Source organism: Trachinotus anak, unplaced genomic scaffold (genome assembly GCF_046630095.1).
Source record: "Trachinotus anak isolate AG129_WGS33_773 ecotype Australia unplaced genomic scaffold, CSIRO_AGI_Tana_v1 ptg000049l, whole genome shotgun sequence".
Classification (NCBI taxonomy): domain Eukaryota; kingdom Metazoa; phylum Chordata; class Actinopteri; order Carangiformes; family Carangidae; genus Trachinotus; species Trachinotus anak.
Window position 1 is genome coordinate 138,980 of NW_027273900.1, and position 19,103 is coordinate 158,082.

The 19,103-nt window shown below is 43.7% G+C and overlaps 3 protein-coding genes across 3 annotated transcripts; 1 reads left to right on the top strand and 2 right to left on the bottom strand.

Moving 5' to 3' along the window:
- Positions 1-290: 290 nt before the first annotated feature.
- Positions 291-8,607, top strand: LOC139615370 (volume-regulated anion channel subunit LRRC8C). The gene is made up of 2 exons (XM_071473258.1): positions 291-1,904; positions 3,895-8,607. The coding sequence occupies exons 1-2, from the start codon at positions 1,764-1,766 to the stop codon at positions 6,178-6,180; spliced, it is 2,427 nt and encodes an 808-aa protein (XP_071329359.1). The 5' UTR covers positions 291-1,763; the 3' UTR covers positions 6,181-8,607.
- A 1,887-nt stretch (positions 8,608-10,494) lies between these two features.
- On the bottom strand, positions 10,495-13,136 carry cdkn2d (cyclin-dependent kinase inhibitor 2D (p19, inhibits CDK4)). The gene is made up of 3 exons (XM_071473260.1): positions 12,967-13,136; positions 12,424-12,582; positions 10,495-11,455 (listed from the first exon to the last, which is right to left on the bottom strand). The coding sequence occupies exons 2-3, from the start codon at positions 12,562-12,564 to the stop codon at positions 11,102-11,104; spliced, it is 495 nt and encodes a 164-aa protein (XP_071329361.1). The 5' UTR covers positions 12,565-12,582; positions 12,967-13,136; the 3' UTR covers positions 10,495-11,101.
- A 397-nt stretch (positions 13,137-13,533) lies between these two features.
- ap1m2 (adaptor related protein complex 1 subunit mu 2) lies at positions 13,534-18,981 on the bottom strand. The gene is made up of 12 exons (XM_071473259.1): positions 18,803-18,981; positions 17,260-17,416; positions 16,944-17,011; positions 16,641-16,771; positions 16,380-16,527; positions 15,784-15,910; positions 15,515-15,657; positions 14,998-15,069; positions 14,603-14,761; positions 14,302-14,427; positions 13,894-13,969; positions 13,534-13,774 (listed from the first exon to the last, which is right to left on the bottom strand). The coding sequence occupies exons 1-12, from the start codon at positions 18,842-18,844 to the stop codon at positions 13,749-13,751; spliced, it is 1,275 nt and encodes a 424-aa protein (XP_071329360.1). The 5' UTR covers positions 18,845-18,981; the 3' UTR covers positions 13,534-13,748.
- Positions 18,982-19,103: the final 122 nt, after the last annotated feature.

Genomic DNA, 19,103 nt, shown 5'->3' on the forward strand with positions numbered 1-19,103 from the left:
GAAGGAGCCACTGGAGGGAGCTGCAGCTCAACCAAACCTGAGCCTGTTCCCAGCAGCAGCATCATCATCACCATCATCACCATCACCACCACCACCATCATAACCATCATCATCATCAGCATCATCATCATCATCACCATCACCACCATCACCATCATCAGCATCATCATCATCATCATCACCGCCACCACCATCATCATCATCATCACTATCACCATCATCATCATCACCATCACCACCACCACCACCATCATCATCACTATCACCATCACCACCATCAGCATCATAACCATCATCACCACCATCATCATCATCATCATCATCATCACCATCACCACCATCACCATCATCAGCATCATCATCATCATCACCATCAGCATGTGAAACATCAACTTGTCTCCTGCACCAGTCTTACTTTCTCCATAGATACAATCAGTCCCATTCTTCTTTGGTTTTTACTTCTTGAGTGTCCCATTAACCGACCACCCACGGTGGCCGCAGACTTCTCATTTCCTCACCCAGCCGGGCAGGTGGAGGACGCGCACCATCATTATATCATCCGAGAGGAAAACGTCCCTGATTATGTGGCTTTACAGGAGAATCAGGACCTAATCCTGCCAAACTGAGCAAGGCCACAGCGGCCCTCAACAGAGGGAGGCATCTGATTGGATGACAAGAGATTCTCATTCTTTTAAAGCATTTTAGAAAAGCCACGTTTCTGTTGTTTCTGTTAGTGAGAAATCTGGAGATATTACTGTGTTTGTTTTATCTCAGGACTGTTTGTTCTTATGGAAAAGGAAACTTAGATTTGTACTTTGTATTTTTTTATCATAGAGAGACTCAAAGTTTCTGAAGGACATCAGTTAAAATGGCAACAGGGATATAAATAGCTGTTTAAGTGTGAAGTCAGCACTCATGACCGCGGACTGGTTTGTTGAGAGCTCTATTTTGAAAATCTCGGCCGGATGTGTGGTGCTGTCCTCGGTGAGTGACACCGGCGAGCTCGTCTCTGACCATGAGTCCTGACCCGGATGCTCGCCGGACTCCAGCGCAGCGGCTCCGGGCGCAGGTAAGTTCCTCTCACCTGCTTAAAGCTGCAGATCACGCTCCCCGCTGTTTTCTGTGTGTGCTGACTCCTCAGAGACAAACTGGAAACTGTCCGACACCAGAAGATCATGGACAGTAAAACATAAACACGTGATTCCATGTTTTTGTCTTTGTAAGTGAAAAATAATGTATCATTGAAATATACCATGAAATCCACAACCTCTCATGTTGGATGTTAAAATGTCTCTTTAACCACAAAGATGATTAAAATCCCTGAAGTCTGTTTGTTGAGTTAGTGTCACTTCACAGAACAGATTCATTTGGCTGATTTGATGTGGCGATGTTCTTGAGGGGTTGGACATTCATGAGATTTCACCTCACAACTTCTCTGGTGAAATACGCTAAGAAAGGACGGCAGCCTGTCCTGAGTGGCAGTGAGTCTTTGTTGAACTTGTCAGACTAGTTGATCCAGTGGGAACACGCCTTCAGCACAGGAGCAGGCGGTCTGTTCACTCAGGCCCACAGATGCTTGTAGCTGCTGTGCTCAGGACGAAGCCACATGTTTTTGTTGTGTTTGTGCTGCCTGTGTCTTTTTGTGTCTTATGACTTTAAACCCTTTGACAAGCTGTTCTCCAGAGGCTGCCCTGTGTTGAAACCTAGTTCAGCCTCCGTGTTCGCAGCCACTCGTCTCTTCATCAGTGTGCAGCAGCAGCAGGATGATCCCAGTGGGTGAATTCAGAAACCTCGGTGCAGAGCTGAACTCAAAGTATCGGGTCTTGAAGCCATGGTGGGACGTTTTCTCAGAGTACCTGTGCATTGTTATGCTAATGACCGGAGTGTTTGGCTGCACCTTGCAGGTGAGGCGTCTACAAACCAGCCACTTTCTGATCATAACATCCTTGAATGTTAACCTGTTTATCAACATAACTATCACTAACCGGATACAAACTAACCTGCCTGATGAGACATTTGCATCATTTCTATTCATTCTAGGTCTTGTTAAAATATTCTGGGGGAATATGTTGCTCCCCCCTCCCTCCTCTCTGTCTTATGGCCACAGATGAAAACACCGACAGTGTAACTGAACTAACTTGTCTCTCCTGACCCACTTACTGCAGATTCAGATCACTAACTTGTTGCTTAATGTGTCTCACACTGCCTGACAATTATTTCTGTGTCATGTTAAAATAGCTCAGGAGAAAAGCTATTAAACTGTGATCGTAACTTCTGCTGCTTGTTTCCTTGTTTTGTTAACGTCTCTCAGTGAGAAAGGTGAAGCTGTTGCTTTTGTCACAACCTGGCTCAAGGTCGGACACACATGAGTCACAACTAAAAATAGGTTTATTGTACACAACTAAAAAGGAAATTAATCTGAAGACACCCAAACTGACTGCCACCGACTTACACAGCACAGCCAGTGCAGGTGAACTCCACCCAGCAGGCTCCTGCAGGGACAGGTCTGCCCAGAGAAGGTCGTCGGGGCAGGGGAAGTCTGTTCTCGTATTCAGTGCAACTTTACTGAGACAGACGCACTGACAGCAGAGGACCAGTGTGAAGGAAACACCTCAAAGAAAACCAGTAAACTGGGACCTGAAGCAGCAACACATCATCTGCAGCTTCCACTGGAGCAGAAGTTTAACTGTTGAAAACACTCAGGAGGTTGTGAGTGAGGAAATGTTACAGAGGCAGGTGGTGTTTGGTTGTCACCTCTGAGTTCATGGTGTCTGTGGGTCCTGGAAACTCTTCAAACAAATGGAATCAGGTTTACTCAAAAATGTTTTCTATAAAATGTTTTTCTATCCATTTGTTTGGAGTTTACACTTATTCAATAAGAGTTGGATCATTACAGCAGTAGATTGTTCACATTGTTCAGTCCCTTCTGTGTGGTTTCAGAAAATTAACTAATGAATCAATAATTTTTGCTGGTTGATTCACACATCTGTTTTCTGACATTTATCCAGGACACATTACTTTACGTAATTATATCATTATTGTTGGAAAGTACAGAAAAAAACATGATATGATGATAAATAATTCCCTACTGGTTTCACATCATCTCTTCATAATTTGGTAAGACACTGGTGTGATGTTGAAACAGGTACTACACTGAATTCTATGTGGTAGTAAAAAGGTTTTTAAAAGTCTTAAATGTAACTCAGTGAAACCTGCAGAAACCATGAATAGACAATAATATCAGTTTATAGATCATGATAGTAAATGAATCAATTACAGACTCGAAGAATAAGTCTGGTGAAATTCTGTATTTTTCCTTTTGTCAATAATTCCCATAAAAACACCTAAATCAGTTACTATGAAGTAACCAAAGCTTGATGCAGCTTTTTTCTCTATGTCAGACCTTTATTGTTGTCTAAAAAACACTGAACACACATCATCAAGTCCCAAATAAATTCACCATTTCCTGTTACAAATTAGTGCAAACTATTTTTTCAGATGCAAGATTCAGACGTGTGACAAATTAAAGGAAACAAGTGTCTGCAGCCATGTTAGCCCGCTATGAGCTAAATGCTAACATGATGAGGGTATAATGTTTTTACTATGTTCACCATCTTAGTTTAGTAAAATGTGACAACATTTTATTCAGAACGAAAGAAGAAGTTCTGAACCAACATCCATCCAGTCGTCGTTAGTTTTAGTTTAACCATAAGAAAGAAAGAAAGATCATTACCACAAACCTTCAGAACAGCTTCAGTGTTCCTCAGCATTGATTCTCCAACTCTGTTTATCTCTAATTTGTCATCTGTCAGTATATAGCAGTTCAAATATACATTAAAAATACAGAAAGGATTCATGACTTTAATAATTCATTCATGCGTCTCCTCTTCACAGCTCACCCAAGATAAGATCGCTTGCCTCCCCAGCCACTTCACCAGCCCGACGCCCGAGGTGATCGACTGCAGCCACATCCGGAACTACAGGGAGAATGAGACGTTGCAGCACACGCTGGTCAAACCTGCGAGCCCCATCATCCAGGAGGTGTTTGGCCGCAAGAACAACCTGGACATCCACCAGTACGTGTTTGTCAACCACTACTGCTACGAGAGGTTCGTCCACTGGTATGCAAAGTACTTCCCATACCTCGTTGTGATCCACACTGTGATTTTCATGGTCGCGAGCAGCTTCTGGTTTAAGTTCCCTGGCACATCTTCTAAAATTGACCTGTTTGTGACCATCCTGGGGAAGTGCTTTGATTCACCCTGGACCACGAGGGCCCTGAGTGAGGTTTCTGAGGAAAGAGGAGAGGAGAGACTGGTTAGTTGGAGGAGGAATACCATCTCAGATGCTCCCACAGAGCGACGAGCAGATGAGGAGGAGACTGTGGGGCTTCTTCAATCCTCTACTATCAAGTCTAATCCAGAGAAGAAGCCAGAGTCTCAGTCGGCCCCTTCTGTCTTGGATAAGAAGGAAGGAGAACAGGCCAAAGCTCTGTTTGAAAAGGTGAAGAAGTTCAGAACTCACGTAGAGGAGGCAGACATCTTGTATCTCATGCATGTGCTACAGACATCACTGAAGGTCTTCAAGTTCCTTGTAATCATTATCTACACTGCAGTTCTGGCACCGAACATTGAGATAGTCGTTCGCTGTTATGTTCCTCCTGAGCTGACTGGGTTTGATATCTATTGCTGTAACCACAACAAAGCCCATCTCTTCTCCAAGCTTGCCTATTGCTATATCTGCTTTGTGGGGGTGTACGGACTGCTGTGCATCTACACCCTCTACTGGCTTTTCCACCGGCCTCTGAAGGAATACTCCTTTGAGCAGGTCAGACTAGAGACGGGTATTAACGACATCCCGGACGTAAAGAATGACTTTGCGTTCCTCCTGCACCTTGTGGACCAGTATGACGCCCTTTACTCTAAAAGATTTGCAGTCTTTCTTTCTGAGGTCAGTGAGAGTCGTCTCCATCAGCTCAACCTCAACCATGAGTGGACTGCCAAAAAGCTGCGCACCCGTCTCTCCAGGAACACCAATAACCAGTTGGAGCTCCACCTGTTAATGTTACCAGGGCTTCCTGACACAGTCTTTGAGATCTCTGAGGTGGAATCACTCAAACTGGAGCAAGTTAAAAACGTCACCATTCCTCACAGTGTGGCAAAGCTCAACTCTCTGCAGGAGTTATCGTTGATCTACTGCCCTGCAAAGCTCCAGCTGCCTGCCCTGAACCACCTCAAGGAACATTTAAAGGTTCTGCGTCTAGCATTTGAAAGTTTGGAAGAGGTGCCTATGTGGATGTACACCCTCCACGGCCTGGAGGAGTTACATCTGAATGGTCCTTTAACCAATGAGGTGTCCAAAAGTGCCACTCTGGAGTCCCTCCGAGGGCTCAGAGCTCTGAGAGTCCTCAGTCTCCGCTCCAACCTTACGAAGATCCCACCCACCTTAGCGGATGTAGCATTGCAGCTGCAGAGATTGTGCATCTATAATGAAGGTGTCAAGATCCAAGCATTTAGCAGCCTGAAGAAGTTAACCAACCTAGTCTCACTGGAGTTAGTGGGCTGTGACCTGGAGCGCATCCCAAGTGCCGTATTCAGCCTGGACAATCTGCAGGAGTTGGATCTGAAAGAAAACAAACTGACCACTGTGGAGGAGATTCTGAGCTTACAGCACTGCCGCCGTTTAGTGACACTGCGACTGTGGCACAACAAAATCACCTACATCCCCGATCACATCAGTAAGCTGCACACCCTGGAGTTGCTGGACGTGAGCTGGAACAAGCTGCGAAAGCTTCCGTCTCGACTGTTTTATTGCACCAAACTCAGGCACCTGGATGTCTCCCACAACCAGCTCACCTCTCTACCTCCCGAGGTCGGCATCCCACAGGGCCTCCAGTTCTTCTCCGCTGCTTTCAACTCTTTAGAGACGGTGCCAGAGGAGCTGTTCTCCTGTAAAAAGCTAAAGACGTTGGCTCTTGGAAACAACTGCCTGTCGTATCTTAGCTCCAGAGTGTCCAACCTGGCCCAGCTGGTCCGGCTGGAGATTAAAGGGAACCGTCTGGAGTCTCTGCCTCTGGAGATAGAGGACTGTCCCCTGCTGACTGTCAGTGGGTTGATAGTAGAGGAGAGCCTGCTGGATCTGCTGCCGTCCGCTGTACGAAGCAGGATGAACAACAGCTAAGTTTGTAGAGGTGGTGGACCATCTTCTCTCAGTAGACGTGGTGGTCGATGCTGGCCTGACTTGCACAGAGGAACCAGAGTTTGGCTCCATGGCATCATTCATGTAAACAGACAAAAGGAAACAATAACCAAATCCACACCTGAACAATAAAGGATAATGAAAGACTAAAAAAAGACTTTTTTACAAAATCAGTCATCATGAAATGTGTCAGTGAGTAAAAAATCAACTTGCACATGTTTTTTTATGCATTTTCTTAAAAATACCTTTTTTATAGAAAGTTCATAGGTGTCCTGTAATTACCTTCCTGCATTTATTTTTACAAAACTTGATTTTTATGTCGCACGTTAATGTAAAGTTTATCAAGGATTATTATCGACACAGGGTCAGGACACTGTTATTTGTGGATGAAACAAGCACTCAACACTTTACAGTAGCAAATCAGTGTGAAAGGCATCTCCGTCAAATTGTCACGAGCCACAATTTTCACTCAGAGTTTTTTTTACTGACGGTTCCTCAGAGTAACAGTCAGTGGATTTCTAACTGTACCGAACCTGTTGGACAGGTTTATGCAGCATAAAGAGAAGTGTTTCCCACAGTGAGGTGGCTCACGTTGCTTCCTTTCAGGCTCTAAACAAGCGGAGGAAGAAAAAGCCTTTCAGCAGCAGAATAATAGGTGTCTATTCCTCTGTTTACATATTCTGTCAAATGGAGGAAAGATTGAATTCATGCAGGAGATTATGAATCAGATAAAGGTCAATTCAGCATGATATTCAGTGTGCAAAGCAGGAACCAATAAATATTATTTCATCATAAATAATAAATTTCATTTACAGCAAGAAAGAAGACAAAAGTCTTCTCAGTGTCTCTGAAATTCCTTGTGGATGAGTAATATGTTGAGTATAGTGACGTCTTTGGTGATGGGTGATACAGAGTTTGTTTTTCTTTCAACACGTATGAATTAATGACTTCCCAAGAATTTCAGCTTTGCTTCCCTGTTTTATTTGTACCACCTCGTCACCACAGTTTTTCTCAACTTCTACAATAAAATCAGGGGAAAAGAGGATGTGATTTCCAAACGACAGTTTACTGAGTAGTAAGATGTAAAAATACCAAATAATAATTACAAACTGGTGCAGGTACATTTAGAGTGCCTTTTGAACACCAGAAACAAGGGATAGAATATCTCCTGTTTCTGGACTGGAGGTCACTGTAGGAACTGGAGTCTTTCTCCCTGTGCTCCGCTCTCAGACTCAGCTATGCAACAGCTCAGTGATCTGTAGTCAGGACTTCCACCGTTCTGCCTGAGCTGCAGTGCAGTCATGTCCTGACTTGCATGGCTGCAGAATGGGATCCTGTCAGTCAGTTTACGGACATACCTCAGTAATATGTGAGCATACACTGACCTGCCCACGCAGCCAGACACCTCCATTAAAAACCTTGTGTTTATTTCTTTCATCTTTTATCATTTAAATGTATTTGATGCTGAAAGTTGTCAACAAAAAGAGAAAGAGGAGGATGGAAGTGTGGAGTTTTCCAGAGGTGCATAGGCCAGAATTGTATGTCTGCTGTTTTAATGCTTTGTCAATCATTTCCATTTTTCTCTTCCTCTTACTGAAGGCGGCAGTCGATGTGTCACCAGCATTAACCAAATCAGATGTTACATGTTACAGAGTCTGTTTACAGTCTGCTACGACATGTGTGATATTAGTCTACTGTAAATTGGTATTGAAGTCCATAACTCATAAAAGGTTTTATATCATTTAACCACCATCTACTTATATTTATTTTAAACACCCATGGATGGGAAGTCTCAAGCTTCAGGGATGTGTGTGGATTTTATTCTAAGTTTTGTTACTATAATGCTCCACACTGAGCAGTCGGTGTGGCTGGAGGTCTGACTCAGTCTGTTTAAGCCTCTTTATGATGCATCTTGATACAAAACAAAGACTGTGGATTTTGTCCCTTGTTTATTACACTGTAGTCATTGTCACAGACAGGAGGAGTGCTACATATGGACGAGTGAGCACCGTGTAGAGCTGCAGCTAAAGGATGATTAACTACTACTCAATTATCCATTTGGTCTAGAAAACATCCAACAGTACAAATCATTTTCCATAATAATTTCCTAGAACCCAAAGTGATGTCTTCAGATGTCTTGTTTTTTGAAAAAGCTGCAAATTCACATAAACTGGAAACAATCAGTTACTTTGAAAAATGATTTCAACAGTTAATTGCTAATTAATTTCCTGTTGACAAACTAATCAACTAATTGATGGAGTTCTAAAAGAGAGGAAAGGTCCCAGTCTGCTGCATGTTATCTCCCATCTCTCTCTCCCCTCATTTCCTGTCAACTCTCCACTGACTGCTGCCCAATGAAGGCAAAAACATCCCAAATATGCAATAAAAATGAACAGGTTTAAACTGTCACCGGTGACACCAGTAGTCAGGCGTGTGTGTCACAAAGTTCATCTCTTTGTCACATTCTTTCATTTGCAACAGGAACAGAGGTTCTCTCATCAGACTCTTGACTCATCAGCGTGTTTTCCCTCAGTCTTGTCGTTGTGTATTCACACACAGCTTTGTGCGTATGTTTGTCCACGTCTGACACTGGTTCTTCTTGTCTACTCCCACTTTCTCTCGCTGCTTGCAAACTTATCTCTTCCCCAACCTGCAGAACAAACCAACCACAACAGTGTTTGTACAAGGATGTTTTTAGCACATCTCACAACACACCCACATTTGTGCACAGTGAAGTCAGGCAGCTCTACCTAGTGGCTGGATGCAGGTCTGAATCCTTATTACAACAGGTTTGTGACAGGTGCAGTTGTTGAGGCAGGAAAATACACTTTTATATCAAGGAGTCACATCTGTCTTTATTATTGACTGTTGTGTCTTTATTACACAAGATGAGGGAGTGGCAGCACACACACTTCTGACCGGAAGATTTCTTTCAAAACCGCAGAGTGGCTGGGAAAATATGGGTGAGGAGAGTAAGTGACTCTTTTTACTTGTTCTGCTCAACAGCTGCTGCTGAAGTGTCCTTGATGCAGACATTTACCCCAGAGCAGCTCCAGAGAGCTGCTCAGTGCCCAGAAGTCAAATACTGTGGTTGGACTGTGCACTTCTCAGCAAGTGTGGGACTATGTAAATGTGAAACAGGAAGGTGAAAACAACATGTGACTGCAGACTATTAAAGCCAGTGGAAGAAAAAGTGCAGTTCTCAGACCCTTTATTTAAGTGGAAATATCAGAGTAAAATTACACAATTACCAAAAGTTAAGATCATAAAAGTTTTAAGAAGAAATGTCTCTGTGTCTGTTGTATTATGATTATTGATTCATTAATGTGTAAGTGGCATTTTAATGTTGTAGCTGCAGGGTAGAGCCAATATCACTTCAACTAATTAAACAGCAAATCATATTTTACAAGCTGATTATAAATGTGTGTAAATCCTCAGTAAAGTAACTTATAACTACAGTTCGCAGATAAATGCAGAGGAGTAAAAATGATTTCCTCCTGAAATGTAGCGAAGTATAAAATATGATCAAATGAAAATACTTAAACGTAAAGTATGAGTAGTATAAGTAATCCTACTTGAGACAAGTTACTCTCCACCAGTTCACACATTTCTCTGAAGCTGAAATACATTTAAATGTGCTGACATTGTTTAGTTTGTTCTCGGGCAGCACAGTAGCTGAACTGTATCTCTCCTTTCTGGTGACGTTGGCCTGTGGCGCAGAAAAAAACAAAATACCCCTTTGTACCATAAGAGCCCTGAGCACAAACATCAGCAAACTGCGCTGCCGTTACCTACAAGCCTCAACAAAACAGGGCCCTCATTCATTTAGAGTCTCAATCCGGCTATCTGTGTGACCTTTGGGAGGGTTTTCATTGTGCAGCGGATTCCAGCGAGCGCTTATTATAAATGCCCTTGATGGATCACCTTGGGAAGTGCTGGACACTTGAGGATTTACAGTGTGTAAGACTAGTGAACAGTACACAAACCAGGCTGACTGGTCTCTGTAGGTACAGATCAGTATGAAGATAACATACTGTTCACATGGTTTTACTGAGGCTGTCTTCAGAGGCAGCCACAGTTAAACTAATCAGCTCATTTCTGCTGCAGTGCAGGTATTAAAATTCACGTTTCTGTATTAAAATATTTATAACAGAGTTTTGGACAGCATGTAAACTCCGCCTGAGGTCATCAAACCTCCCAGGAAATAATGAAGAGATAACTACTGTGTTAGCTACAGCCCTGATCACCCTAACAAATACAGTACACTGTACAAAATCCACACACTCACCTCACAACTTCAAGTTCAACACTTTATTTGTGCTTTCATCTTCAAATAGTCAAGTGAATAATCTCACTTTTGTTTTAAAAGTATTTATATAAATAACATTTCAACAAATCACAATAAATGTTGCTATTTACAGAGTCACAGGAATATTCAGTCCTATTCCAACAATAAATAAGGGTCAATTCAAAGTCTAAGTACATCTAATTAAGAGAAACACAACTATGCAAAGCAATCAGGGTGCACCATGTCAAGTTTGTAAAATCTTAAAAAACACATACATTGTATCAACTGTTACAATTCTTACACAATGGAAATAATGCAATAATTACAAAACACTGAGGGAAAACTATCTACAGATGTGCACTCCCAATTAATAGGGAAAACAGATATATAAGGTGCCTAAATTGCACTGTGCAAAAGAGGTGTCTACTGTATATAGCCACCCATCCACTGAAAATAAGCTGCCAAGACAATGTGTCCTGTGTCACATATTAATGCTGAGCCACTATTAACAAAAAAATAATCCTTTACACAGCAATGAATTCAAGTCACCAGGTCTGAAGCAAAAAAAGTGTGAGGTTATGGTCACCAGAAGGCAGCCAGCACCCAGACTTCTGACTAACTATGAATGTCAGCAAAGAGCAAGTCAATCATATCAGGCACACGCGAAGCCCGGGCCACGTCTATCGCCGTCTGCCCGCTGATGTTGGCGTGCTTCAGGTCGGACTGCGGTGCCAAGAATTCCACAACATCCCGGTGGCCTTCCCGGATGGCAATGTGGATAGGCAGGGCCCCGCTCTGGTCCGGGATGTTAACTGAAGCACCGTACTCCACCAGAACCCGCAGAGTGTCCAGGAATCCGGTCCGGGCTGCATCGTGGACAGGCGCTATCCCGTACTTGTCCTGGACATTGGGGTCTGCTCCTTTTTCCAACAGCAAACTGGCGATCTTGGAGTTCCCCATCATCATCACCTGTAGGAGATATTAGAGAGATGACGAGAGCACATAATAAATTCAACACCTGTGTAAACGACAGGTTGTGATCATAGACTACCACAAATACAGAGACCCTTTAACCTGGGGAAGAGTTAAAAACAGAAACAGATAGCTGATAACTTCTGCTGTGATTTGGTGCTATACAAATAAAACTGTCTATGGTAATAGTGAAACTGCAACAGGACTGGAAGGGGAAGAGGGAAATCTTTAATGAAAGGTTATTATTTTTAGTTTTTGTTTTAGGTGATTACAGAGCCGTTGATTCAGCTGTGATCATTTTGGAGGCTGGAGTTTACAGTGCTGTTGAATTACACTGCACTATACTGCACAGATGTAATGATTACAAGTCAATTAATCGATTAGTACATCAAAAGAAAATGTGTCAGCAATAAATCTGATAATTATTGTATGAGTTCAGTAAATCTTTGGTTTGGGATTGTTGGTTGGGCAGAGCAAGCACTTAAAGATGTCATTTTCAGGCCTGGGGAATTGCAATGGATCATTTTCACTAGTTCAGATAATTTACTAAATATTTAATCACATAAAATCTCAAAAAAAAAAAAATTACTACCCCAACACAAAACTTTCCATGTCGTCTGCCCCTACAACAAAATACTGGAAGCACCTGTCAGAGAGCTGAAGCTGAAACAACACCTGAGGTGAATATGAAGATGTTCCTGGAGGCAGGACTGTGGTGTCAGTGCACCTCATGAACGGGAAACTGCGTGTGAACCTGTTTTTGTGCATTTGTAGTGAGTCCTATAATAAAACACAACACACTGCGCTGGTTTACCCGGTTTCCAGACAGTATCCTGCAGCACACGGTGCACTGCGGACGAGTCTGTAACTGACTAACACTTTCTACAGCACACGTGTTAGTGCAGTTCATACCTCGGTAAACACTCATCATGTATGACCTTCTGAACATGGGGACTGGTCCTCACCTGCAGCGCAGTCCTGCCGAATTCATTGAGGGTGTCAGGATGCAGTCTGCCCTCCTCCAGGATCCTCTGCACCTCGCTGGTGTTCCCTTTGGCTGCTGCCGCCGTCAAAGCTTTGCCCGCATCCATCTGACTGAGGACCATTATACGCTCTCTTCCTGTCTGTTCAGTGGGACACGTACAACAGTTTACTACCCCGACACTCAGCCCCGGGCTCCTCATGCTGACAATGAGACACGGCACCGAACGGCACCGAACGGCACCGAGGCGAAGCTCGGAGTCAGGAAGCTTAACTTCGCTGCAGCTAGCTGCTGCAGCATCCGGCTAACGAAGGCTCCGGTCCCCGGCTGACGCCATGTTACCTGGCGGTGCTAGCGTAATGTTACATCGGGTCGTTTTTACAAAACCATTCGTCTAAACAACGAAGCTCCGTGAAAGCTCCGGTTTTTACCGAGAGAGAGGCTGGCCGACCGAAGTCACAAACAATTAGCATCCGGGCTAACAGCTAGCATCAACACGAGAGCGAATGAGAGCTTTTACGCATACCTTGTTCTGTTCGTCAAGATCCACAACGACGCCAAGATCTTCGACCCCGCTGCTTCTACAGACCAGGAACTTCTAAACGATGTCCGGACCAGGAAGGTTTGCCAACATTAGAACAGACATTTGCGCGCTGACATCCACACAGCGGCGTCTCCAGACTACAATTTACAAACATTGGCGAGAACACACGCTGACCAATCACAGCTCGCCCAGAGGGCGTAGCTCTTCCATATATGGTAAAAGAGGTGGGGTTACAACTCTGTTACTACACTATCACTGTGGTAACAGCAGCGGTCGACCAATCAGAGCAAGCAGCGAAGAAAGCGGGCGATTCGTATACGTTGATGTCTTCAAAGGGAATTCATTCACATTTCTGACCTTTGGTTGTTTCTCCAGAGGCAAGTGTAGAAAAAAGGCGGGTGCAAGTTTTTAATTTAGGCGGAATTTAGTGACTGTGATTGCACAATGCGTTACTACAAACCGAGGACAAAATCTGCCCTTATTTGGAGTTGCAAACTGATGGGAAAAACAAGAGGGCACAAGAAATACACCAAGGTTACTTATCAGAAATTATTTAAAGGGAATATTTAATCAAGCATTTAATTAAACATTTATTTTGCAGCAATCACACGATAGAAACTTTAAAATCAAATTGCACACACACTTCACAAAACAAGATCAATGACATTACATAGAGCCGGTGAAATTTTAAGACATTCGTTGAGTTAAAGTGATCGTGTACGCTCCTGTGGAGGTCCTGGAAGTGAGCAGCATGCAGGCCTGCCTCACACGTTGGTCCTCAGCTGGTAATCTAAAGGAAGAGAGAGCATGTTAGTGTCAAGTTTTACATCCACTGCCTTAACAGGACAATACTGATCCAAAAACAGTCGACCTTGTTATATCAGGGTCTGATGAATATTAGTAATTTACCTCCACTCTGTGTGATGTAGCGGACCCACGGCAAAGCCTGGTAACCACTTTTTTCTATGATCTTCATATATCGCACCTGGTGAAAAAGAGAGAGTGAGACAGAGACACAAACATGTTGAGGCAGGAAACATAAACGTGCATCGTCAAGTCAAATCCAGTTTCCTAGAATCAGCAAACGTTATCAACTCTTACATGACCTGACTCGACTATCCACGGGCTGCGGCTACATGGCCCAGGCAGAGCAGTGATCTTCCCGGGCGATGCTTTGTGCTTTTATAATTGTCCACATTAATATAAGAAGTGTCACGCTCTGGTCGGCTGCAGATCCTGCATTAATGAGTGTGTTTTACAGGCTGTGTTCTTGGGTTGTTCTGCATTAAAGGAGAACCTCACCATGTGTGCACATACCTGTATTCCCGAGACTGTGAAGTATGGGATTTCAAATTTGACAGTAATGGGAGGTTTGCCCTCAAGCTCATCATTTTCCACACTGGGCAGGCCAAAGTGAGCTCTCATTAGAAACTCTTTACCCCCCTGGATAGATGAATGCACACACAGACAAATCAGACAGACACACAAGGAGATACACAGTCAAGAAGAAACACACAAGGAGGGTTAAATACAAGACCAATTTCAGTCTTTGATCAGAACGTCAAAGTGATTATTTGAACTCCAGGCCATGTAAAATAAAATGTTGTGCATCTCTTACAGGGAAAGACTTGATGGTCCACACCACCAGGTTCTTCTCAGGCACATATTTGGCGTGACCTGTGCTGGTCTTGAACTTGGGTGAGTCGGCATCACTGGGGACAGGGACCCTCACCTCCACATTATTTGCCACAGACTGTTTTTTAAATTGTCCCTTTGCCTAAAAAGTACAACACGATACAGCAGGACATCATGTGGATGGTATCACTGAGCAGAAAGCAAACAAGAACTGCAGACAAAAGACATGACAGAAATCACGTTTGCTCTGTTCCTTGTGCCTTTCTTGTGCTATACGTTTTCATGGACATTTACAAAGCACATGTCTCCAGTTAAAATATAAATAAAACTGCACGTAAATCTGTCGCCTGTGTAGTTGCACATACAGCTGGTCAGTACCTTCACCATGATTTCCACTCTACTGTGAGAGAATTTCTCTATGACTGATTCGATCCATATCAGAGGCTTCACCTGTGAGAGATAAAGGACAGTGTTTCATTATGCAAATGATTTTATAATTAAAATAATGTGAAAATACTTTTTTTTAGTTACATGCGTATGACTCAGTATACATGTTAATATAATTCATGTGTTTACATCACACCAATATAAGACTTTCAGAGTTACACCACTGAACTCATTATTTCTGCACATTTATTTACGCAGCAGCTAAAACATTTCACAAATCCTGTATGATGCCTTATTAAAGTACTTTAATCTACAGCTTTTAAACCTAATATTATGTTGTTTCTGACATGTAAAACATGACACTGGCTCCATCAGTAACATCTACACTGAATACATGATTTACTGTTCTTTGTTTCATCCATCACTTACAGCGTGTGAGGCTGTTATATGACATAAATGACAGGTATCAACATTTAAGTGTGAATCTGTGGTTCTTCATTGAACTAACGTGAGTATTGATGCGGTAGGACATGAGTTCAGACTCCCCGTCTGGAGGGATGAAGGAGATCGTACGATCGCTCTCAAAACGTGAGAGACGGACACACTGGTGGAACTTCACGTCTTCCATCACCACGGTCTTCCCCTTGTCACCTGAGCACAAAACAACACTGTGAGTGATTCATGTGAACATAAGTAAAGCAGATAGATCAGCTGCATGTCTTCCTAGATCACTGCAGCAGCAGACAGATGTGGTCCGGCAGGAGGCCGCACACGTACGACCAGTCAGGGCGAACAGCACTCGATCGTTGAGGCCCAGGCGCAGCTCAGGCATCCCAGACAGCATGGTTTTCAGCTTGATGCTGCCCACGATGTCACTGCTCATCACGCTGCCGTTAGCATTCACCTGAAGAAACAGCGCTGGTCAATACATTTGAATACATTATTATTTACATTAATAAATCATTACCATCTGATTTCTTTAGCAAATTAAAACTAACGATAAGCAGAGAAATGAGCATCAAAGAATATAGCATCACACACAAGCATGAAATCAGTTCATCTACTAATAAAGTGAAATAAAGACATTAATAGTATTTGTTCTAACACATGTATAAATGAACAGAACAACAGCATTGAAACAATGACACCAATACACTATACTTACCATACAGAAAACTCTGATGGTGTAAACACAACCAGCTCCAAATTATACAAAAGTTATATTATTATGTTATAGATTATTCTAAATACCAGTACAATTAAACCATTTCTGTGCGAATCATAGGTTCAAGTTTTCTTGTAATGAGTAAATCTACTGATGACAGATGCCATCATGACAAAGCTCAATAAAACAGCTCCAGATCCCATCTCACCAGTACGTTGATGGATTCGATGACATCGATAAAGACCTCGTTCTTCTTGTATTTAATGCCCTCTGACCTCCAGGAGACAGCGTTGGTGACGGTGGTCGGCACCTTGGTCTTTGCCACCTCAAGCTTGGCACCTTCCTGAGTGATGTATCTGCAAGAGACGAGATGAGAAGAGTCCTGCTGTGATTCAACCCCCACCACACTCGATACTCATCAGGTGTTTACGTCTGTCTGTGTGTCAGCGTGCGTCGTGGTGAGTCTCACTCCTGTAGGATCTTGCTGTCGGTAGTCTGAGGGAATCCAAAATCCATCAGCTCATCCAGCAGCTCATAGACCACCACGAAATTATCCTGAATGCTCTCCTCCTCCAGCTCTTTGAAATACTCTGTGAACACCTGCATGATACAACAGCAGACACGAGTCTTATCTGTGGAGACTAACCGCCAGTCCTCACTTTGAATATTCGACTGTCAGCTTTCACCAGCCTCCTGTTGGAAACTGGATGTACAACAAACATTTAAATGGTAAATCACCACTTCATGCAAGTGCACTGCATGTGCCACTCACCTCGACCAGTTTGTAGAGAAACGAGTACACAAGGGAGGCGTTGGAGTTCTTGTTTGTGGTGGCCACCACTGCACAGAGGTCAGGTCAAGGAGAACTCTACACATTCATGCTTTGTGACTGTTAAAATGGCTGGAATTGATTATTTCCCTAAGTTTAAACCTTAACCTGAATTTACAGTCACTATCAATAATTTATAGTGAAGGACGTGTCTCAATAATCTGGACCATGTGAATGAAATTTGCCATCTACATTGCTGTGTACACCTTGACTCCAGGCTCTCAGGAAGCAGCTGGAGAAGGATCCAGAACCAGGATACGGTACAGGTTGCTGTGTTTGATCCACATGAAGTGGACGCTGCCGTGTGACATCACAGGACAGATCAGACCCTCCTCTTCGTGTTGCATGAGTAAAGGCATGAAGTGGTCGATCTCTGCCATGTCCACATCACCCTTGTAGTTCCTACAAATCAACACCTGAGCAGAGAGAATAAGACCACCTGGTTATTATCAGACAGTGGTAAATATAAAATAACATTCTGATCCAAACATCTGAGATGTGACCTGCTGTTGGACCATAACTGGGTCAGAATAGAAAGCTGTCGAGATTTAATCTACTTATATGTCTCAAAAAATATAGTATTTGTAGAACTGTTTTTCTTTATTAATCACAATATAGGCGACATTTGCTGTTCTCCTGACGTTCACCGATGATTCTAGATAAAAGTGTTGTTACCTGACTGAGAGGAGCAGGTAAGACCAGACATTTTTCAGCTCTGATATTATTTGTGCCTCAAGATGCTGATATATTTATAATTTAGTACAGAAAACTATTACATTTACATTTACTCATTTGGCAAATGCTTTCATTCACAGTGACATACAAGCGGGCGACAACTCTACAGCTTCAGTGCAGCAGGAGACCTTGGTGTACAACATCTATTCAATGAGTGCAGGAGATCAGGTAAAGAAGTGCATAGTAAGTTCCAGTTAGACATGTTAAGGTGTTGGAGGTGTGAGAGGAGGTGCTCTCTGAAGACAGACAGGGAGTCCTGCTCTGAGAGACTTCAGGAGCTGGTTCCACCATCAGGGAACCACAGACCAGAACCGTCAGGACCGGGCCCGTCTGTGTGCAGGGGCGGTGACGACAGAAAACATTTCCTGGAGGAGCGCAGTGGAGGAGAAGGAGGAGATGGCTGCTCGTGAAGGGAGGCCCCCCATAAGATTCTTCTGATTCTTCATGTTGTACAGTGCAATTATATATTTGCAATGCAAGTGCAACTACAATATAATATAACTGCAGGTTCTGTCACTAACCCCTGAGAGCCAGCAGACGTCTCCTTAAGAATAACGTCCTGCAGGGATACAGGACAACACGTCTAAGATAAGACGCATTTGAAACTGGTCAAGCCGGACACCTGCTCAAACCCCACTACCTGAGGTTACAACCCACAGCAAGTCACATCCCAGGAAATGCTGCTGTAGAAGTGGCACACACCTCCACCCTCCACCCTTCCAGGTGACCAAGCTGTGTGTCAGGTTACAGTTTCCTCTCAGGAAACATGGAGGTGTTGTGATGTGGTGCCACTCACTGCCTACAACAAGGACTACAGGTAAACAGCTGCCGCTGCACATCTGGCCTCTTTCCTCTGGCAGACGTGTATCCGGAAGTACAGAGCAAAAGGCCAATGAATGAGTCTGACGTAAGCTCAGTATTAATTTTTAACGACGCAAATGCTGTTAATGTTTAACAGTTAGAGCAACAGTTAAACTCTCAACCTCCAGAGGAGAAAGGTCTGAAGTTGTGGGACTTCTCTAGAAATCCAGACGAGCTATTCTCAGAGTCGGGACCGTGGGCCTCACCTTCCCCTTCAGGTCCAGCACGAACACGGCGGACGCAGACATCGTTTGTTCCACAGCGGCTCCACACGCGAGTTCTCTCCTCACTGCGCAGCGCCTCCGCGTCCTCCCCGGATCAGACTCCGCATCCAGACCGCAGGGACTCCGCAGCCCACTCGCGGACTCCGGCGACTCTTTTCCTGAAGGTGTCGTGACGTCACCTCATGCAGGTGAAACATTCACCAGCTCACCTGAGCGGGGGAGGGGAGGAGGGGGGAGGGGCCGCCAGAGGGCGCCACAGACACACGGAGCAGAGCGGCCGCTT

Excerpts from the sequence above, each read along its gene's own strand:
- ap1m2 (XM_071473259.1), bottom strand. The coding sequence starts at position 18,844 with ATGTCTGCGTCCGCCGTGTTCGTGCTGGACCTGAAGGGGAAG. Across the intron at positions 15,658-15,783 it reads GCTGTTCGCCCTGACTGGTC|GTGACAAGGGGAAGACCGTG; the intron begins GTACGTGTGCGG and ends TTTTGTGCTCAG. Across the intron at positions 13,970-14,301 it reads TCACAGTCTCGGGAATACAG|GTGCGATATATGAAGATCAT; the intron begins GTATGTGCACAC and ends CTTTTTCACCAG.
- LOC139615370 (XM_071473258.1), top strand. The coding sequence starts at position 1,764 with ATGATCCCAGTGGGTGAATTCAGAAACCTCGGTGCAGAGCTGAACTCA. Across the intron at positions 1,905-3,894 it reads TGTTTGGCTGCACCTTGCAG|CTCACCCAAGATAAGATCGC; the intron begins GTGAGGCGTCTA and ends TCCTCTTCACAG.
- cdkn2d (XM_071473260.1), bottom strand. The coding sequence starts at position 12,564 with ATGGTCCTCAGTCAGATGGATGCGGGCAAAGCTTTGACGGCGGCAGCA. Across the intron at positions 11,456-12,423 it reads TCGGCAGGACTGCGCTGCAG|GTGATGATGATGGGGAACTC; the intron begins GTGAGGACCAGT and ends TATCTCCTACAG.